Source organism: Phyllostomus discolor, chromosome 9 (assembly GCF_004126475.2).
Source record: "Phyllostomus discolor isolate MPI-MPIP mPhyDis1 chromosome 9, mPhyDis1.pri.v3, whole genome shotgun sequence".
Taxonomy (NCBI): Eukaryota; Metazoa; Chordata; class Mammalia; order Chiroptera; family Phyllostomidae; genus Phyllostomus; species Phyllostomus discolor.
This window is the reverse complement of record NC_040911.2, coordinates 60,396,649-60,419,830: the sequence shown is the minus strand read 5'-3', so window position 1 is coordinate 60,419,830 and position 23,182 is coordinate 60,396,649. Positions and strand designations below refer to the sequence as shown.

Genomic DNA, 23,182 nt, shown 5'->3' with positions numbered 1-23,182 from the left:
GAGAAGAGGAAGAGCAACAAGTGGAAAAGTTATTTGAACAAATAATAAAGGAGAACTTCCCCAATCTGGCAAAGGAAATAGACTTCCAGGAAGTCCTGGAAGTTCAGAGACTTCCAAAGAAGTTGGACCCAAGGAGGAACACACCAAGGCACATCATAATTACCTTAGCCAAGATTAAAATGAAGGAGAGACTCCTAGAAGCAGCAAGAGAAAAGGAGACAGTTACTACAAAGGAGTTCCCATCAAACTGTCAGCTGATTTCTCAAAAGAGACATTGCAGGCAAGAAGGGGCTGGAAAGAAGTATTCAAAGTCATGAAAGGCAAGGACCTACATCCAGATTGCTCTACCTAGCAAAGCTTTCATTTAGAATGGAAAGGCAGATAAAGTGCTTCTCAGATTAGGTCAAGTTAAAGGAGTTCATCATCAGCAAGCCCTTATTATAGGAAATGTTAAAGGGACTTATCTTTGAAAAAGAAGATAAAAAACATTGTATAGTAAAATGACAGCAAACTCACAATTATTAACAACCACACCTAAAACAAAAACAAGCTAAGCAAACTGAAACAGGAACAGAACCCCAGAAGTAGAGATCACATGGAGGGTTAGCAACAAGGGAGTGGAAGGAGGAGAGAGGGGAAAAAGGTACAGAGAATAAGTAGCATAGATGGTAGGTAGAAAATAGACATGGGGAGGGCAAGAATAGTATGGGAAACGCAGAAGCTAAACAACTTATGACACATGGACATGAACTAAAAGGGGGGAAGTGTGGGTGGGAGAGGGTGTGCAGGGTGGAGGGGTGTGAAGGGGGAAAATGGGACAACTGTAATAGCACAATCAATAAAATATATTTTAAAAAAAAGAAAGAAAAGAAAGCCAGACTTGAGAGAAGCAGACACGTGGCCAAGTTGGTGTTCACCTATCTTCTTCCCTAGGGTCAAGGCCTGAAGATAAGGGTGTGCAAATGCTCACAGTACTTAAGCTTCTTTCGCAGGGTCACAGAGGCCTCCCCAAAAGAGAGATTCTCCTGATATGAATTACGTTAAGTGGAAATAGCAAGTAAATCTGAACTAGTTCTCATTTTAGATACTGACCCTAGGAAAACAGCCTATCTACTCCTTAGCCACCAGGTCCCTAAAACTTCCACATGAAGCCATGTATGATTTATCACTCTACTTCACTCAATACCACTGGAAGAGAGAAGGGTCCCTGGAGTCAACTACCTGCTTCACACCAAATTTATTAAGAAGTGAATCCATTGCTTACCTTCTCAATGTCTACAAGTTCAGTCTCATAAATCTCAGCAATGGTAATGTGGTGTTTAGCTGCGATTGTAAACCTTCCCTGGGGGGATGATAAAAAACATAGTCACCTTACTTTTTTGCCTATTTTAATAACAACCCACTTAGAAGCAAGAAAAAAAATACAACTTTAAACCATTTCAAGGAGTCCACCCCACAGCCACTCAAGCAAGGCAACGTCTTACCATGTCTGTGTAAATGTCGATGGCTGCATTTAAGCAGTTGATAGCCTCTGAAGCGTAGGCATTTAAGGAAAACAATGAAAAATCCATTCAGTCAAATAGGGTTCAGGTGAGCCCTACTGGCTGCTACTAGAACACTAAGGGGGTCCCATTTAGGGCAGAGGGTGGGCAGGTTGGTTAGTGAGAAGCAAACACTAATCAAACACAAATCCAGACCTCTTTACCATGCTCTCTACACAGCAGCTGCAGTGCAACTTAGGGAACTGGAGCTAGAGTGGTATTGGATCAGTTACTCTTAATCTAAGAGTGAGGACTCTAATCAAGGGAAACATTGCATTATAAAGAAAACAAATATGGGTTGTCAACAACAATGATCATCTGTATCAGGTATAACATAAATGTAAGTGAATTTTTCAGTGACATCATATATATATATATATTCATTTTGGAAGATAATACTTTACAAGAAAGATGACTTAATAGGCTACTTCATGCAGCTAAATCAAAGAGACTTTGAAATCCTTGTGCAGACAGCTCTTAAGTGAAGTCAACGTTTTGTACAATGTTAAAGATGCTAAATTTTGGTGTGCTAACATATACACAAAAGGAAGAAAAATCTAATAAATGACAGAGTTAATAAAGTATATCAATCTCCTTTTTTAATCTTTTAACTGAAAACTTGATTGGTAACCTGAAAATGTGTACAAGTTGAAACATGAATACTTCATATGGTTTACTTACAGCATTTAAATTTTCAAAGAACATTACATTGTAAGAAATGACTCAATTCTTTTTTCTTTTCACTATAAGTAAAGGTTAACATAGCTACCGCAAAAATGCACGTATGAATTATAACGAGAACCAACATGTATTTGGAAACCAGGCCACATAAGCTTGGCTGGTGCATTCAGCCATATCACTGGCCTTCAAAAACAAAGATTTGTAAATACTTTCCATCATGCGTTCATCTACATGAATCATCTATTTTCTTGTATAAAGTTGATGCCCATAGGTTTGGCATTTAGGGATGCACTGAAATGGATTCTGAGGTAAGGAAAGCATTTCATGGGATGAAGGAGCCAGGTCCAAAGTAAAAAAGCTGGAAGTATGCATTTTAAAACTGAGCACACATTTCCAGATAAAATGGATTAAACTCCTGTCCAGAGATTTTCACGGACATTTTCATTGTACTTACAGAATTTAAAATGTCTACAAGAGCTGCAGGCCCTTAATTAACACACTTGACATTTTGCTTCTTAAAAATTTAGCATTCTCTACAAAAAACTGCAAAACAAAACCAGTTTTCTCTAGGAAGCATTTCCAGACTCAAGAATATGCATGATTTTAGAGTGTGTGAAGCCCACTCTTCTCTTGATAGTCTCCATAGAAGTGTCTTGGGGACTTGGGAGTTCGGGGCATCACAGTGCTCAGGGCCTGAGTGAAATGTCTTCTAATGCATTTGGCTTTCATGTCTTCTTCCAACGCCAGCAGGGCGGCTCTCTGCAGATGGCTATAACTTCTGTTGCTGAGTATGTGTCCATTTGGAGGATGAGTTCATTCAGATCAACATCCTGACTGACTGGCAGAGAGTGAAACTGCAGGTTAAAGATTTCCCTCCTTGTGGTTGCATCTGCTAAAGGCACATTAGATGATTCTATTGATTCTTCCAGGCCACATCAATGCCTTATCTATCCTATCTGGGTGGTTAGTAGCAGCCAAAACTGGCATGTCTTTTAACTGCTCGATGCCATCCATTTCCATGAGGAGCTTAGCCAGAACACAGTCAGCCACATTCTCAGCACCTGAAGAGCTGCCCATTTCAACCACTAATGTGTCCAGTTTGAAGAAAACAATGGAAAGAGCCACCATTCTTGCTTTGCAGAAGACCTCTCTAACAGCTCTTTCAGATTCACCACCATACTTATTCGTTAATTCAGACCCCTTTAAGGCTAGGAAATTCAGTCCACTTTTATTGGCCAAAGCTTTGGCGATCATCATTTTAGAGCATCCAGATGGCCTGTACAGAAGAACTTCCTTAGGTGGCTGAACATGCATTTGGGTGAAAGACTCTGGGTGCTTCAAGGGCCACATTCCACAGCCTGTTTCAGTTTCAGTTTGATATTTTCCAGTCCTCCTATATCTGACCAGGATACATTTGGAACATCAACTGCAACCTCCCTCATGGCACTGGGCCTGACTTCATTCATTGCCAGCAAAAAATCATTCACAGTGATCTTCACCAACCCAGCCACCTTGCTATTAGGGAGGTTAGGCCGTTTCTTCAGGAATCTCTGCAAGGCACAGAGACCTGATTCATTACAAAGGCTTTCAGGTCAGCTCCAATGTATCCATGAGCACCATTTGCCTTCTGCAGCAGCTCAGCTTCAATGAGGACATGGAGCACCTTTCGAAGTATTTTGTGAAGGATACTGAGCAGGTCCTGAGCGTTAGAAACTCCAATATCAATCTCTTTACTGAATCGCCCAGGTCAGCAGAGTGCATTATCCAAAGCATGCGGGCAATTTGTGGCCCCAATGACTAACACCTGGTCCTTCATTTCCTTCTGAATCAATACTATCCATCAGTGTTAGGAGAGAAGCTACAACTCTTTTTACCACTTCATTCTGAGTCCCTTCTCTTTTGGGGCAAAGTACATCCAGCTCATCAATAAAAATAATTTATGGGTGCTGCAGAGCAGCTTCAGCAAATATCTAACGTAATCTTGCTTCAGTCTTCCCATAGAATTTGCTCACAATTTCAGGACCATTTATCACAGACACATAGGCCCTGACCTCATGGGCTATGGCCCTGGCAATCATGGTCTTCCCATGATTGGGGGGGTGAAGGGGGTACACAGTAGCACTCCTCCAGGCAGAGGGATTCTATAACTCTTGAAAAGTTCAAGCTGCTTGAGAGGAAGTTCAATTATTTCTCCAACTGCTTTCAACTGACCATTTAAACCTCTTCTATGTCATAAGCTACTTTGAATTGGTTCTCTTTGCTCCTTTGAATTTGTATGAATTTTTATAAAATTGACTCTGGTTGCTGTAGAAATGAAATAAAACATATCAGTGTTACACTGCGCTCCCAGACTAGCTGACTTTGGCATGCTCTCTTCATTGGCAAGGTCCTTGTTTCCTTCTCCCGCAGATGCAAAGTGACATCCTGGGGCTGTGACTCCCTCGAGCTCAAGCCTCCTATGCCACCAGGACTCATGTGACATCCGACAAAATGTCACCAGTTTTATTTTTCTTTCTGTCATCTACTGGTTTGCAGGGAATACTATCTGACGATGGGACCTGGGGCTCAGCCAGATCCAGCTAGCTTAGGTATAAGGGCAGATCCAGCACCAGCCTGTTCAGAGGCTGCTCCCTGGGTGTCAGTGTCAGTGTCACTCCACAGCTGTTGCAGTACCATGACATCTGCCCCTTTCACCTGCAGCACTTGCTACTTCCTGTAATGTACAGGAAGTTGCCTGGTAAAACAATCTTGCCACCTAGTTTTCTCAGAAAACAATCAACCAGTTGTTCTTCACTGATATCCACATTTTTGTCACTGAGTGCCACGTCCATCGCCTCGGCCTGCAGTACAGCACCCAGCAGGGGCTGGAAGTGGATGGATGGCGTTGCCACCTCGGACACCCACATTCTTCTGGGCTATTTCACTCAGGCCAACCTTGCCTCCAGGAAACCCAGACACAGGCCAGGCTGTGTAGACCTCTTGTTTTCCATGTGAACTGGTAAGCAGTACTGGTCGACCTGTACATGTATTTGCAGGCTTCATAATGCTGAGTCCAAGTTGAACAAGGGAATTCTGGAACTTTTTAGGAATTTCATCATCCTTTTCTAAGAAGTTGATCACCACCAGAGTTCCGGTCGCCACTGGGAAGCCAGCTTCAGCACAAGTCCCCAAGGCCCCCTCAGGGGAGTGAGCTGCAGTGGGCAAGGGCGAACTGCTGTTGGAGCTCTGGTTGAGCCATTTTTTGTTCTTCTTGGAAGACATGATCGGAGGGCAGCCTGGAAGTTGAAGCCTTAATCTTCTAAAACAGTGAGTCAACACACCATCACAAAATGGTGGTGTTTTTAATTCTGGCATTTGTTTCACAGTCCCACATTTATTGCTTCTGGAAAAGAGGCAGCAGAGTAACAAGGCCTGACTAAAGAATAGAAAGGTGATTAACAAAAAAACAGCCCTGGCTGGTGTGACTCAGTGGATTGACAGTCATCCTCCAAACCAAAGGGTGGCCAGTTCTATTCACAGTCAGGGCACATGCCTGGGTTGCACACCAGGTCCCCAATAGGGGCACGAGAAAGGCAACCACACACTGATGTTTCTCTCCCTCTCTTTCTCCTTCCCCTTCCCCTAATCTTTAAAAACAAATACAGTAGTATCTCCTTAAAAAACAAAAACAAAAATCAATTTCCTCCTAAACTATGTCAAAAATGTGGAATCATTGTCACACCTTTAAAAATACAAAAAAAGAGAGAGAAAAATAAGCTACCTATAATCCCACTTAAACTCACTCTTAGTTATTTGATGTGCTTTGCCTTCTAGTGTTTTCTAGATGCATTTCTGTGTGCACAGACTTTATTATAAATTTGAGATCTCAATTCTCATGTGGTTCTTTAATTACCATGTGGACATTTCCAGGTCACTAAAGATTCTCTGAAAGAAGGGATTGTAATGACTGTATCATATTCTACAATACCAATGCATTAAAACTATTCTCATCTTTTGCTCATTTAGGCTTTGTTCAGTTTTTCTCTTTTAGACAGGAGTTGTGATCAATCTCTATGCAAAAGCCCTTGAAATGACTATATCTTATGATATAGTCATAAAATTTGGAATTTCTATGTTAAAATGGACTGCTAAAACTGAAATTGAGAACAGGCTGACAGTGACCAGAAGGAAGAGGGGAGGGAATTTCAGGGGAAAAGGGGAAGGGTTTGCAAGAACAAGTATAAAGGACACATGGACATGAGCGCGGCCTGGGAACCAAAGCATCGCAGGTTCGATTTCCAGTCAGGGTACATGCCTAGGTTGCAGGCCATGACACCCAGCAACCCCACATCGATGTTTCTCTCTCTCTATCTCCCTCCCTTCCCTCTCTAAAAATAAGTAAATAAATAAATAATCTTTAAAAAAAAAAAGAGTGCTCCCATTATTTACAAAAAAAAAAGGACACATGGACAAAAACAAGGGGGTGGGGGTATGGAAATGGGAGGGAGCTGGGGAGGGCTGGGGTGGGCTGGGATGGGGGTAAAAGGCAGAAAACTGTACTTGAACAACAATTAAAATAACATAAAAAAAGAAGAAGAAGAAGAAAGAGAACTCCATAGCTATGAGTGCATGTGTGGAAAGAAATTCATGCTTTTAATCGTTAAGTGCACAACCCTCTAACTAAAAAAGAAGTAATATTTACAAAATTTTACCACTTTAAGTACCCTACTTCATTCTTTCCTTAAAACAAATACTCTGAAAAACAGTTTAAAAAGTTAGATGACTATTATGTGAGTAAGCTGATTTTAACCATCGGATATTACAATCTCCCATTAACTGGATCTTAAAACTCACTAGGTATTTAGCAATGAGGGACTACAGGAGTTTCATTTAATAAGCAATATACATACATATTCACAAAATTAGATATAAGGATATAAGAAACCTTAGATAAAATAAAAGCTTATTTCCAAAATTCTCCAAAATGCCACATAAAGTTTAAGAAAATGATGTTAAGCAGATAAACAGGATAAATTTAACATATCTTGTCATTAAACCTCCAAATGATTAAAAAATTTTTCTAAAGTTACCAAAATCTCTATACTATAAAGTACAAATATTTATTTTTACCAAGGCTCAAAGAGCCCAGCAGTATAACCTGTGAAAAGGTCGCCAACATCAGCCCTACTGCCCTAGATCGGTGATTTTCAACCTTTTTCATCTCATGGCACAGATAAATTTATTACTAAAATTCTGTGGCACACTAAAAAAATATAGTTTTTGCCAAGCTGCCAAAAAAAGTTATAATTTGATTCACGCACAGTGGATGGCTATTGTTGTACTGGCTGCTGTTATTTGTTTCATTGATAATCTAAGGGAAAAGTGGTTAGTGCCCCTGACTAAATAGTCAGTTACTGCATATTTTAAATATTCTTGTAGCTATGGCATACTGGTTGAAAATCGCTGTCTAGACAGAGGTATGTCTTACCTTGAGGGTCTGCCTTTTTGTAAGCATTCCCAGCATCCACAAAGCTGGTAGCAGAATCATGTTTGCTCTGAAGCTGCATATGGAGCTTGGCTGCCTGACAAAATGCATTTCCTGCAGCTGAGGAAGATAAATTACTACAATTAAACAGAGAGGCACAAGTATTCCCATAGAACAGACCATGTCCTAAGTGCTAGAGCTACTCCTAGAAAGTTTCATTACACTGAAAAGAAGTACTCCAGTGAGAAGCACATGAAAATGTGATCTAGTGCATCTTAGGTGTATATAAAAATAACCAGAATCAGTCAAACAGTGATAAAAGCTTCTCTCAGCCACAGAGGACCTCCCAAGTGGCCCCTGAGCAATAAGCCTCCATTCAATAGCAAGAGCCTAATTCTAGGCTGTTCAATTCTGTTCTACAGAGTATAATGAACAATGACTGGCAGATTTAAGCTACTAATGTTTAAACAAAGGTAAAACACTGAGGTCATTTATTTGATCATCTTTCTATTTTACAGTGTCCACTGGACTTAGTTGTGACTGAAGAAAACTGTTAATGAAGGCTTCATGAACAAGAGTTTCTCAAAGAGTGATAATTATGCCTAGAATTATGAAATTCAGGTTTTTCTTATATAAGAAGTCTAATTTGTCTGTATTCCACTTAGTCTGAAAACTCATACTACTTCCCTGCAGAATCACAGATGGATCTGGTTACGGGGTGCTGCTCATGTCTTTTTTGGGATATAGCACAATGTGAAAGATTTGTGCACTAAATTTTTTTCAGAAAAGGTTCTGGATCCAGGACTATAAATTCTGGAGTGGCAAAAAAAAAATGAAGGAAGGCATTCCTAACAGAGAAGCCACATGAACAAGGAACAAATGCTTGAAGGCAAGAAAGGGCTAAAACTAAGCCAAAGAGAAGCCCATGCTTGCCGGTGGGAGGAGGAATGAAAGTGCAGGGGCAGTATAAATCAAGGCTGATGATGCTGACAGGTCAGTTCAGGGAAGTTAAATGTTAACATGAGAAACCTGGGCAAAGACAAATCTACTTCAACATGAAGTTCTCAGTTCAGAGAGAGCACAGTACCATGGCAGTGCCTCAGAAAAATGAGCACCATAAACTGGAAAGTACAAAGGCCTATGGAGACACAGCTCAGTAAGATCTGGAATAGGGAAGTCAGTACCAACATGAAAGGAGAGAAAAGAATTTGCTTCACTGGAAAAAGCAAAATTAAGAATATTACAGAACCTTTTGGTCTTAAAAAAACGTATTTCAAAAATATACAGAATATAGTGTCAGATGCCTAAGTACCCACTGCTGATATTAAATGTTGACTTTAAATTCCTTTTTAAGAGATAAAACATCCATTTCCGTTAAAGCTTCACCTGCTGTCCGTTGTCCCTACCCCTTTTCCAGAGGTAACCACATAATTCCCACTGGAGTTTCCGGACTTTCTTTCACTTGAGGGTAAAAAGGTAGTACAAAACTCCCCAGCCTGCCCAGGTCTAACTTTTCTGTATAAGACAGAAAGAATGCCCAGGCAGTTTTGAAAATATTTAACCACCAGCATGAACAGAGAACTCCTGCCCACCTGGCTTTAACCCTTTCATTGGTGAATCATGAGGATGGGGTTCCCAGAGGAGGGGCCAATGCCACTTTATGGGTAGTGGGCAGGCACCTGAAGTACTTGGAGCATCAGCTAATTTGTAAATGGCAGTTCAGGAATATATTAGCTGAATAGAAGCTTTGATGGGTTCTACCCTGGAAGAGTACAGTGATAACTTGGATCTCCCAAGTAAAGTGCTTACAACAGACTGGCTCCAGTTACACATCATTATTATTATTACAGGCAAATCTAGCAATAGCAGTGGTTTGGCATGTTTAAATGTTATCATTTCCTTTAAAACTTACATCCCTTCTCTTCCACCAATAATTTCATTTCTGTAGTTTATCTATGTTGACCAATTATGGTCCAGCCTTTCCCCACTAAGTAGAATACCACAACATCCAGGTTCTCTAGGGCAATTATTTCCCCAGACAATATTAAGTGCTTTGATTTTATAGTTTCATGCTCCCACCTCCCAAAACTAGTTGCTGGCTTACTTATTCACAGAACACTCATTCCAATCACCTCTAACAAATACCAGTTTGATTTCTCCAAACTTAGAAGTGTCTTTAAAGAAGCATATAGTAAAATCATACAACTTCTCAAGTTAAATTTCTTCACCTGTAAAATTGGTCTAATACCTGGCAGGATTATCTCTCAAAAGCTAAGTATCAAACAAATTAGCTTAATCTTTATAAAAGAACTTGAAAACTATAGATGTGCAGTGGTGTTAGGATCACCACTGCTGCAACACAGAAATAATTCCACAGAATCTAACATTTATTCATTTACTACACAAATATCCTCAGCATCTACCATGTTGCAGACACCAGTCCAGGCCCTGAAGGTACAGCACAGATGAAACACAGAAACATCCTGGCCTTCTATGGTTTACATTCTAGTGAGGGGACAGTACATAATAAAAACACACACAATATAAATTAGTGAACATTGTTCACTTATTTTTGCTAGATGGTGATAAGGGCATTGGAGAAAAAGGGAAGGAGATTTCCAGGAAAAAGAAGATTGCTATCTTTAAAAAGGGTGGCCATGGAAGACCTGAGGAGACAACATTTGAAAGGGATAAAGGAAACAGAATCAGGCACATTATATTTTGGGGAAGAGAGTGCACGAAAGGTTCTGAGAAGGGAGCCAGGTAATGAGGGGAGTGGGTGAATAAGGTCAGAGAAAGGCAGAGACAGGGATCAAAGTTTAGGTAGATCCTGAAAGGCTACTGTTAAGGACTCTAGCTCTTATTTAAAATGACGTAAGCTGACTTATGGAATTTCCTTAGTGTTAGAACATCTGATTACCAGATAAAAGAAATAAGTGATCTTTTTACTTTTCACCTCTGATTACAAGACCTGAACAAAACATGTGAAAGCTGAAATAATACTTATTTTCTCCTCCATTTTTTGCAGTACATTATAATTCATGTATAAGTGCATTCTGAAAACATATAACATAACCTTATAAAACTAAAATTCTAAAAAAAATTTAGAGCCAGAAAAGACCTTTCAGATTCATCTAGTTCAACAGCATTTTCTTCACTGAAATGATTTTAGAGAGCTACCTTTAAAAGCAAATGGGTAAATCAAACTTATATACCTTAAACCTATACAACATTTTATGTCTATTATATCTCAATAAAGCTGGAGTGGGGAAGCAAATGGGGGAACAACACTGGAGAGGCCAAGGACCCCCTTCTGTAGGTCATGTAGCATGTGTAAGCCAGGGCCAGAGACCATGTCCCTGTGAAGGCCACCTCCATTTCACTACAGAAATACCCTACCATGACAAACCCCTTTATCTAGGTGTGGAGATAAACTTGGTTCTCAAATCAGTAATAGAGGGAGACATCCCCTCTCAAACCAATAAAAATAATAATTCTGTTCATTTTTTAATGTGTAATTTCACTAGGCAGAAAGTATTACTTTAAAAAATGGCAGTAAGTCTGTTGGGATTTATATAATGACACTCCCATCATATTTCTCAATGAAACTGCAATCAGTTATCACAGAGCTGTTCTCAGAGTAAGAAACATAAGTTCTCTACTAATGTTTAGGTAAAGAAAAGCAAGCATTTTTATTCATCCTACTTGTTTTCATTGAATTTTACCACAACTTTCAGTCTTTCTGGCAACTTGAGCAAAAATTATTCTTACTATACGAAGTGGTTTATAGAAATTAAAACAGACCCAGTCCTTATGTTTCATGTCAGAATTTCAACTTCATCCACTAAATCAATGTCCTTTAATTCCAGTTCATGGTGGCCACACCAGTTATTCAGCACTGATACCTGGCTTGGGGCCAATAGTCTTATTCTCTAAAGGGACAGCAGTCATTTCTTCTTTCAAAATAATTTTAAAGTTACCTGCCTGAATAATAAACAAACAAAAACTGTATACATACCACTCCAATTTTTAGCCATCTTGAACATATTTGCAGCTCTGGTATACATTTCACAAGCCTCTTCTATTCTTGTGTTTCCTCTGAGAAAAATTTAAAAATGGCATTAAGTTTTACTATAACAATCATCCATGTTCCTTAAACAATAATTACTTAACTAGCACATGTAATACTATAGGGCAGACAGCAACAGAAAATCTTAACAGCTGCTTAAAGGGGATATTCTTATTCCTATTTTCCAGATGAGGAAACTAAGGCATACAAAAGTAAAGTAACTAGCCGAAGGTCATATAGCAAAGATACCACAGAACTGAGACTCAAATATTGATCTGGCTGACCCCATATCTTTATTCTTAACCAGTCATATCCATGAATGAAAACTTAAATGTATATCAATCTGAGAAATAAGAACTACATTTTTCAAAGGAGATAAAAATTGGAAGGATAAAGACATCTTTACCATGTTAATTTCCAAGAGTTTAGCACTATGCTTACTCAGGCTTAAAAACAAACCCTGAAGCCAGAGCATATAAGAAAGTGCCACACAGTTCTATGGTTATATTATCTGTCAGTTGTGTGATAGGGAACACACCCTTCCCCAGTTTGGAAGGGGCTATACATTCCAGCCACTCATCCCATGTGGAAATACACCCTGAGAGGAAGCAACTCCACTACTGCTTTTAAAACATACACTTCTGGAAAGTTCTTCAGCAGCTGATTCCATTGAGGAACAGTTTTAGTTGCTTAGAAATTTCTTCTTACGTAAAAGCCAAAAATAATCCTCTACAACTTCCACCTGTTTTCAAAGTCAAACTTGTTTTCATTAAAGATGAGAACACCTTCTATTAAAGATGTTTCTGTATCATGTCTATCTATATTATAAACACAGAATAACCACAGGAAAACCACAACACAGTAGACTATAACTGTGCAGTACTCATAATGACTGACTGAGAGTGAAGTATGGACATAATAACTAAGTGACAGGTGAGGTCAAGGCTGACAAGAGTGGCCATGACATGAACATGAGTGAGGGCATTACATAGGCCAAGAATGCAAACAGGCTTCCAACTCTGACTTAAAAGGCATGCAACTCAGTCAATACAGTCCCAGTGTAGAGGAGCTGATAGGGCCAGGTGTGACTTATACCTTAGGCAACAGTAACTACTTTCTAACTCTAGGCTAGTTCTTCAGTTCTTTGGGTCTCTGTTTTTGCCTGTGTACTGAAGATATTATCTGTACCTTTGGGTTATTATGAAGATAAAAAGAAATACTTGACCAACAGTATGTACTCAGGATGATCATTATAATTGGATTCATATATCAAAGGCATAAAATTCTTTAATTGTACATCATGTCTAATAGGGACTTCTATCTAGAATATGTAAGAAACTTGTATAATCAAATAATAAAAAGACCATTAAAGAAATAAGTAAAGGATCTAAACTGACATTTCTCCAAAGAAGATATACAAATAGCCAATAACATATAAGAAGATGCTCAACATTATTAACCACCAGGGAAATGCAAATCAAAGCCACAAATGAGATACCATTTCATTCCCACTAGGAGGGCTAGAATAAAAAGACAGGTAATAACAAATAACAGTAAGGATGTGGAGAAGTTAGAAACCTCACTTGTTGCTAGTACCAATATAAAATGGTTCAGCCACTTTGGAAAACACTTTGGCAGTTGCTCAAAAGGTTAAACACAAATTAGTATATGATCCAGCAATTCTACTACTTAACTATACAACCAAGAGAAATGAAAACATATGTCCACAGAAAAACTTGTATACAAATGTTCACAGCAGCATTATTCATAATAGCCAGAAACTGGAAATAACCCAAATGTCCAACAACTGATAATGAATAAATAAAATGTGGTATACACAAAATGAGATATAATTAAACAATAAAAAGGAATTAAGTCCTGATACATGATACAATGTGGATAAGCACTGAAAGCATTATACAGGGGCTAGCACAAATAATGTCCCTTTTTTATAACAAAATCTTTCATCACAGAATCATAAGCATGTAATTATGTAACTAACAATATCACACTCAAGAAAACCATATGACATTTTAGGTGAAATGTTCAAATTAAAACCATAAATTATTATACCCATATTATTACCCTAACAATAACACTCAAGTAGGCGTTACTTCTTCTGGACCCTGTATGTTACATCAAAGAAGCAGTAACAGGGTTCAAAGTACGGTCTCCCAAAAACCCCCACAATCCTTGACTAGGGGAAGGGAAGACCAGATAGTACACAGTTTAAGATACACTGTATAACAAAAGGCATGTTAATTGCCATGCCTTACTAAAGGGAAGAGGGTTGCTGCCCGGGGCAAATTATGTTCATGACTTTGAGAACATTCAGAGACTTGTGACATAGCTAGGGGAGGTGGATGTCCACCCTGGATGCACCTGTGTCACTGGGAAATCTTGCCTTGACTAAAGATGGCAGCTGAAAGAGGGTAAAAGACACTGGGGAACTGACAAAAATGGTGGATGCTAATGTACCATAGGAAGAGCTGGATATGAGATCACATAGGAAGTTCCAGGCCAAGCACTTAAATTAAGGTGGGCTGAAGGTTAGGAAGAGAGAGCCACAAGGTCTGCAGTGGGAGAGGAGGTCCACTGGGAGGTCTGAAAATCAGTGAATCTGCCACAAGGAGGTCGGCCAGGAAATCTGCCTGGAGAAGACAGTGGCAGACCTGATGGAGCTACAGGGACCTACCTGCCTAGCCACCCAGATTCATGAGAAATGCTTGGAGCTGAACTCTGACGGGGAATGCTGAGCTGCAGACTTCTGTTTTTCTGAAAGACAGTACCTCTGAGTGGTATATACTGAAACTGGCCTGGTTTGGCAAAGTGAGGAAGGACTATATGTTTTTGGTGTTTTTAAAGGGAGAAGGACTTAACAGCAGAAATCTGCATTATTCTAAATCTGTATAACCTTTATTTTTTCATTTCATTTATATTTTAATTATATTTTATTGTTTGTGCTATAGTTGTCCCAGTTTTTCTCCCTTTGTAGCCCACTACCCAGCTCCCCAACCCCCACTTTCTCACAATATCCCCACACCACTGTCCATGTCCATGGGTCATACGTATATGTTCTTTGGCTACTCTATTCCCTATGCTATACTTTACATCTCCATGACTATTCTGTAACTTCCAACTTGTACTTCTTAATTCCTTCACCTCTTTTACCCATCTCTCTGACCTCCCTTCCATATGACCATAAAAATGCTGTCTCTAAGATTGTGTTCTGTTCCGCTTGTTTGCTTTTGTTTTTTAGATTCAATTGTTGAAGGATATGTATTTATTGACATTTTATTGTTCATATTGTTGATTTTCTTCTTCTTCTTAAAGAAGACCCTTTAACATTTCATATAATGCTGGTTTGGTGATGATGAACTCCTTTGGCTCTTTCTTATCTGGGAGATGAACCCAAAGAGGACCACCACACCATAATACATCATAATTAAAATGCCAAAGATTAAAGACAAAAAGAATCTTAAAAGCAGCAAAAGAAAAGCAGTTAGTTACCTAAAAGGGAGCTCCCATAAGACTGTCAGCTGATTTCTCAAAAGAAACTTTGCAGGCTAAATCTGTATAACCTTTAAATAAACAACCCCTTTCCTTGTTAACCAAACTCTTGGACTGGGAGTCATGCTTCTGGGTGGTGGGCAAGTGAACCCCACAGCATTGACAGGGTTCTGTAACAAAGCCAGTCACAAAAAAGCTCATACTGTATAATTCCATTTATATGAAAGGTATTAAGTAGGCAAATCCAGAGACAGAAAACAGATTACTCGTTGCTTAGAGTGGGAGTATTGGGGAAAAAGGGGGACATGGGGGAACAGAGTTTCTTTTTGGGTTATGAGTGTGTTCTAAAATTGACTGTTGTAATGGTTACATAGCTCTGTGAATATGCTAAAAATGACTGATTTCTACACTTTGAATGAGTTAATTTTATGATATGTAACATTATATATACACATATAAAGAGCAAACAAAAAACCTTTGGGGGCTATGTCACACAGTGAATGACATAGAATGGCAACAAGCTGTACCAAAAGTTCAAGTGTCGGAATAAGCAATGCCTTCTCCCACTCCCACCTCAGGTTCCTTTTCCTCCACTTTAAATCAATCTCCCCCCCCGTATATATATCATTTTTATTTATGATTTTTAGAGAGAGGAAGGGAGTTAGGGAGAGAAAGAGAGAGAAAGAGAGAGACAGACAGACAGACATACAGACAGATCTATTTGTTGTTCCACTTATTTATGTATTCATTGGTTGATTCTTATATGTCCCTTGACTGGGATTGAACCCGCAACCTTCGTGTATCAGGATGACGCTCTAAACAACTAAACTACCAGGCTATATATATATATATATATATATATATGTGTGTGTGTGTGTGTGTGTGTGTGTGTATGTGTGTGTGTTTATATTTCCACAATGGAAAATTCCTAACATGAGAAAGTTTTTATCTTAGCCATGACTCCTCAGAGCTAACAAAGGCTTGCCACTTTCTTAGGTCTTGTTTTTTTCTACAGAATACCAGGACTCTTTAAGTGTAATTATAGTGCAATCATTCTTATTAAAGGTTTCCAAATAAAACTAGCTTAACTTTATCCTGGTCCTGGCTGGCGTAGCTCAGTGGATTGAGCATGGGCTGCGAACCAGAGTGTCACAGGTTCGATTCCCAGCCAGGGTACATGCCTGGGTTGTAGGCCATAACCCCCAGCAACCACACATTAATGTTTCTCTCTCTCTCTTTCTCCCTCCCTTCCCTCTCTAAAAATAAATAAATAAAATCTTTAAAAAAATCTATGCTGCTGTTTTCAGAGATATAGCATGCCTACGTTATACCCAGTTTTCGGCTGAATATTTCCACATTACATCATTTTCACTATTACAACAACCATGATAGATGCTATATTAATTTTACAGAAGAGAAAATTATGTCTGGACATTAACGGCTTGCCCGAGGTCATTCAGCCAAGGTTAATGGTGGAGCTGACACTGAATTTCAAGTTTAGGGATCATTATAAAAGTTTTAAGTGAAATAATATTTCTATACTTAAGACCCTCACTTCTCCTAAAACAGAATTTTTAAAAGCACTACAAAAACTCACTTGTCATAAATAGAAATTAAGTTTAAAACTTAATAAAAAATGTGCTTTTGAAATTATTCCAAATGCCTACTCTTTTATACATATGAAAGTTAACTTTTATAAGTTTAAGGACAAGTATTCAGAGTTCAAAATAATTCAACTAAATGTTATCCAGAGACCATATAGTGAGGTTGAAGATCCTAGAAAACAAAAACAAGTTTCTGTGAGATATACATTATAAAGTGATACAATGTAACACACTTAGCACTAAATTGACATTACAAGAGCTAAACTGAGCCAAATTGACTATTTTTTGGTATTATAGTATCTTGACTTTGAAAAAGAAAAAATTACCATCCTGCATAAGAACCAAGAGCACCAGCCCCACTACCAAGCAGCCCCAAACAACCTTTCCCCTTCCCTCCAATTCCTGGGGCAAGGCTGACCTCCTTCTCCTCTTTTTGACCATGTTTATTCAGCAATCATTTGCTGAGATCAGCATGTGCCAGAAAACAAAGTTCTTGCCCATGAGGAGATCATAATGCTAAGGAAAGAATATTAAACTTCAGGTTAGAAAAAATCAGGGTGTCCAACCTGACTGGACACCCTGATCATGGTCCACTGAGGAAGTTTGGTCACAGCTACCTGTCCCACTATACACCAGTGAATAATGGAGCTGTGTCTTGAGTCCTTGAGTCTGGCTTGTGAGTCCCTACTTCCAATCACTATGCTATCCTGTTCATTCTCATTTAGATGATTGGGGTGGGGTATGTGAATCAGTTCAGGAAAATTGTAGTCTATCATTTCAGAGAGCTCAGTTAATATCTACATGCAGACAAGTAATTTGTCTTTTAAAAACCAATTAATCATCAAATAATCTAAAGTTGGTTTTTCCTTATAAAATTACATAAAGGAAACCTCATTTAAAATGGAGTTGAGAAGCCCTGAAAGGGGACTATCTCACCCACCTACCACTTGTTACAGCCTGAATAATGGCAGGAAAAGGAATAATTATTTTAACAAGGGAGGACATTAATCACTTGGAATTTCATCTCCTACTTTTAAGACAAAGGAGGAAGATCCCTCCCTGCCCCAGGAACAACACACTAATCATTACTTACAGCTAATGAGAAATTACCAAAACTTCAAACTTTTGTTCTTCTCCAGTGAACTTCTGTTCAAAACAACCCTCCCCAATTTCCTCCTAAAACCTAATAAAAAGGAAGCCCCTCTCTTTTGTTCTCCAAACTGGCCATGGTTTTCCCATAGCTTGCTTGTCCCAAATTGCAATTCTGTTATTCTCAAATAAACCCACTTTGCCTATAAAATAACTGATTGTCTTATTACCAAGGTCAACATTACTACCCAGAATAACAACTATTTTGGAGCACTATGAAACAGTGGCAACTACAATACATGTTCTTTTAAAACTGTGGGTGGGAGGATGGAGACATTACAGCAGAATCAAAAGACAAGAATGGCACACACATCATGAGATGTGTTCAAAAGAAAGTGACAATTGCTGTGGTAGTAATAAAGCTGCGTCTAAAATCATAAGATATTAGATTATAAATATCATAAAGAGTGACAATGACAATGCTGCAATGATGTGAAAGTACGACTAGAGACAATATTCAGGTCTATCATCAGAATACCCTGAATGACTGAAAGCAAGGATCACTTTTAGTAGTGCTCAAGACTCTCTGAGGAAAAACCACCAAATAGGCTAACTCCTTCTTCTCATTATTTATGAGCAACATTTCTTTAGCCATTGGACTGATTCTCTGGGGAGAGGGACCAACACAGGGCCTTGCACACAGGACTTGATAATAATGCTGATTACTCAATGTCTCAATGGAAGAAACTACACACATGACTTTTTAAAAAGTTTCCCCATGTATCCCTCTAAACAAGTAAATACAGAAAAGAAGTGAAAAATTTAAATCTGCTTAAAATATCTCTACCATTAAAGGAAACACTCTTTCTCTACTCATAACATTTTTGACATCAAATGTGTAGATTTTCCACACCAAGCAGTACTCCAGTTCTCTGTGGCCACCACCAGTTGGGTGTACTACAATTTACAATTCTGATACTAATGACTCCACAGGTTAAGGGCTCAATCTCACAAGATGCTCCCTCATGTCAGATACCAATCATAAGTACTAGGTCCCCAGGGCACTCACATTTCTAAGGAGTATAAATCATGGATCCCTATGACTGTTTTAAATTCAGTAATTTCCTAGAATAGGAAAGGGTAGGGTATGGGAAAATAGCATTTATGGAGCTTCTATTTCCTCTCTGGGTATGCCACCTTCCAACACCTCCATGTGTTCACCAACCCAGAAGTTCTCTGAACCCTGCCATTTAAGGTTCTTAAGGCAGTTCATTACAGAGCATGATTAATTAAATCCTTGGCTACTGTTGATTAATTCAACCCAGGCTCTCTCCCATACTTGAAGGTTTGCAGTAGGACTGCAAGTTTCAACCCTGATATCATATGGTTGGTTCCTCTGAAAATCAGCCTGCACACTGTTGCCATCCAGGGACCCACAAAGAGTCACCTTATTCATAAACTCAGGTATGCTTTAAAAGGACATACAACAGCAGATGCACTTCTCTTACCCTTATCACTGAGAATCTTACAAAGGTTTTCTGAGTTCTGTGTCATGAATCAGGGATGAAGAATATATACTTCATATTATGTAACAATATCACAACCATATATATTCTGTGATATATTTTACTCGCCATAAGCAATTTATTATCACCTAATACTTCATTTTCTTAATCATTGCTTGTAGAAACTTGGGAGACTTCCTAGATAAATGTAATCATTTCAAGATTATTTTATTTCTGGGTTTTAATATATTTAGAAACAGTCAAACTTCTTTCACGCAATATGGGAAGCAGAGATAGCAGCAGCAGGGGAGCTGCAGAAGCCCCAGGGGAGATAACTTCCAGATGCTAATTTGAAATCTTATACTAAGTGCCTAAAAGCACTAGATCGAGGTCTTCTGTTTCTTCACAAGCCAGTAACAGCAGGTAGAGTGGTAAGGATGAAGGCTCTGGAGTCAGACTACCTACAAATGATTGCTGTCATTTATTAGCTGTATACTTGTAGGAGAGAACAAACCAGTCCTTCCAAGGCTCAGAGAAATCCCACCAGAGCAGCAGACAGATGGCTAAGCAGGGGGAACATGTCATTACTGATTAATATGGTTTCAGTGCTCTGGCCTGAACCCCGGGATTCAATTTTCTGAGAACTTTTCACTTTATTTAAAAAAAAAATCAACGTCATAAATTCTCAGACACAAGAAACAATGAGACATCTGAGAACTACCTGACAAAAGTATCTGTGTTTAAACGTAATTTCCTGAAATAAAGTTTAAGAGGACTTGCATGGCAAAGAAATCTAGCTGGACTTTATTTTGGTGATAGTGCCAATGTCTCAACTTGATACAGGGATCAGGGATTCACCTGTGTTATAGAGGGAAGATATGTATAGATTGTACCTATTAATACAACAAAACCAAAATACTTTAGACACAAAAGCTAAGGGCAATAATTATGGGATTAACTCAGAAATGACTGCCACACATTACATGACTTGCCAAGAGAAGGTTTTAAATTTAATTTCAAATTTTCAGAAATTCAATAACTGAATTTCAATCTTTAAAAAACACTGATGAGTGTGCCCTGGGTGGTATGGCTCAGTGGATTGAGTGTCAGCCTGTGAACCAAAGGGTCGCTGCATGGATTCCCAGTCAGGGCACAAGCCTGGGTTGTGGGCCATGTCCCCAGTAGGGGATGCTCAAGAGATAGGCATACATTGATGTTTCTCTCCCTCTCTCCCTCCCTTCCCATCTCTCTAAAAATAAATAAATCAAATCTTTAAACATTTTTTTAAATAAAAAATACTGATGAGACTTGCAATCCCCACAGGATAATGGTAGTTACCTAAATACAAATTTGTCCACACATTCTCCAAAACCCATACAGATCGTTAAGTGTTCTGTACGGATAAGATCAAACACAACCAGACATAATCCATTCTGACAGCAAAACTAGGACAAGATTCCATTTAAATATAATTAGAGAAATAAAAACCTCAAACTAGAGACACAGTCCCACCTGAAAGCCAGGAGGAGGCACCTGGACACGAGATGGGGGGCACAGGGTCCTAGCAATGGCGGTTCACAGTAACACTCAACAAGGAAGGGCCACCCAGAGGGGGGGAACACTGAAGCCAGGTGTGAGACCACAAAGGCCAGCGCACTAGAACTGGGGAGCTAAAAAGGTGGTTTGGCCAGAGGTGGCAGTCTCCAGAAGGGATTGCTTCTCAGAGAGGAGAAGAAAGCTCTGTGGAACCTTGGTAGTAAAGGGGAAAAAAGCACGTGGTGGAAATAAACTAAGACTTTTACTGAAATGAAGATCTGAGGATCACAGAACTGAGGAGTGTCACACCAAGCTCCTACCCACCACTCCATGAAACTATGCATTAAAGAAAACTCCCTTAACAGTACCAATAGAAAAGAACATTCAGACTAAGAAACATGTGAGCCACCCAAACCCCTGTCCCATCACAGAAACATGTGCTATTGTAGGCCCAACACACTCCAATATACTCTAACAGAAAAAACAAGCAGTGTCTATACCAAGTCACCACATAAGAAGCACTAAAAACACTGCAGCTGACAAAAATACGTTCCCCTAAACCATCACAAAGCAGAGGAAGACAATCCTGTATAATTTAAATATTATCAAACAAACATTTACTAATGTGAAACTACATCATAAGTCAGAAATTCAAAACTTAGTATGGACCACATTGCATGGACCACAGTAGGCCACCCCAAAATATGTCACTTGAGGGAATCAGCGGATAGATAATCTTTCTCAGAGCTTCCCTCATCTGACTAAAATCAGAAACTTCTGAGACATGAGGACTGCCATAAATCCCTTCTCCCATTCAAGATTTATGGCTGTGAAAAAAATGGAAAGTCGGTGTGGTGGGAACCAAGATAAACCTGCACTACGTTTGTTTCTCAGTTTTCTAAGTTTGTTTTTCAGTTTGCTACTCTTGGAAGACAAAAACCTTTTGTCTTGATACTCTCTACAAATGTATTGTTCTTTGTTAAGATGCTAGAAAAGCCCAAGTTCTAACCGCCCTTTTATTTTACTAATCACTGCACGTGTTTAATAAACTGTTTTTTGCTGTTAATATGCATTTTGTTAGTCTAATTTGCAGGGCCCCCACTGGAAAACCTAGGAGTGTAGAGAAAAGAGGTTAAGTTTCTTCTCTACTACATGCACACACACAAAAAATAAGACAATAAAGTCATTTCAAATTCTAGAAGAAAGAAAAAGACCAAATCATCTCAGAAAATAAATTTTAGTTATAATAAACTTAAGGGGAGAATAGATTGTACCAACACTAAGAAGAAAAAAAAAAGCCCAGAGAATAAAAATTAAATAAAGGAGGACAAAGGATCAGGAAAAAAAAGTGATATAAAGGATAGGCAAAGCCATATAATTGGGGCCCCTGAGATGAGGGAAAATAATGAAATAATATTTAAAAGTACAATCTTGGAAAAATTTCTGGATACAAATGAAGATCTGAATCTAAATATTGAAAGGGTCTGAAACGGGGTGAAAAATGAGGGGACCCCAAAATACAGCATATTCCCTGCAGCCCTTGGTTAGGGAAAGGGGGAGTGGATGATACAGCTTAAGATACTTTGCATAATTATGGCAAGTCTTTCCTGAAAGGAAGCTGTGCTGCCACCCAGATAAAAGGTCTATGTGACTTTCAGAGAACAGAGTGTCAAGTATGAGGTCATGCAGGAAGCTCTGGGTCAGGATTTAAAATAAGAACAGGTAGCCATGAAGAGTGCAGCCATGAGGGTGGCAGCCATGAAGTTTGAAAAGACATAGAAGGGCCCCTCCCTGTCCACCATGAGGTGGAGTAAGAAAGAGGAGACCCTCTGGGAAACTTGCCTGGAGAACACAGTTGCAGGGCTGATGGTGGTGGGGATTAAGAGGACCTGCCTAACCAAACACAAGTTAGCAGGAGATGCCTGAGATGCTGATCTGTAACTGGGAATGCTGAGCCTCAGACTTCTGCTTTAATGAAAGACAGTATCTCTGACTGGCATATTCTGAAACTGGCTTAGTTTGGCAAAGAGAGGCAGGATTATGTGTTTTGGGTTGTTTTAAAGAGGAATGAGACTTAAGGGCAGAAATCCACCACCATTCTGAACCTGTATAACCTTTAAACAAACAACCCCTTTCCTTTTTCACTAAACTCTTGCATTGGGAGCCACGCTTCTTGGTGGCAG

The 23,182-nt window shown here is 39.1% G+C and overlaps 1 protein-coding gene and 1 pseudogene across 5 annotated transcripts in view; both read right to left on the bottom strand.

Moving 5' to 3' along the window:
* NAPB (NSF attachment protein beta) overlaps window positions 1-23,182 on the bottom strand; it is a 66,189-nt gene that overhangs the window by 28,402 nt on the left and 14,605 nt on the right. For 3 of the 5 annotated variants that reach the window (XM_028523694.2, XM_028523696.2, XM_036009432.1), the window contains exons 2-5: window positions 11,705-11,784; window positions 7,690-7,806; window positions 1,485-1,531; window positions 1,265-1,342 (exon numbers count right to left, since the gene is read on the bottom strand). In XM_028523694.2, the coding sequence (XP_028379495.1) occupies window positions 1,265-1,342; window positions 1,485-1,531; window positions 7,690-7,806; window positions 11,705-11,784 (322 nt within the window). Of the gene's footprint in view, window positions 1-1,264; window positions 1,343-1,484; window positions 1,532-7,689; window positions 7,807-11,704; window positions 11,785-23,182 lie in introns of those variants that run through there. The other 2 variants (XM_028523695.2, XM_028523698.2) reach the window with 2 other exon arrangements.
* Window positions 2,141-7,776, bottom strand: LOC114506189 (annotated as a pseudogene).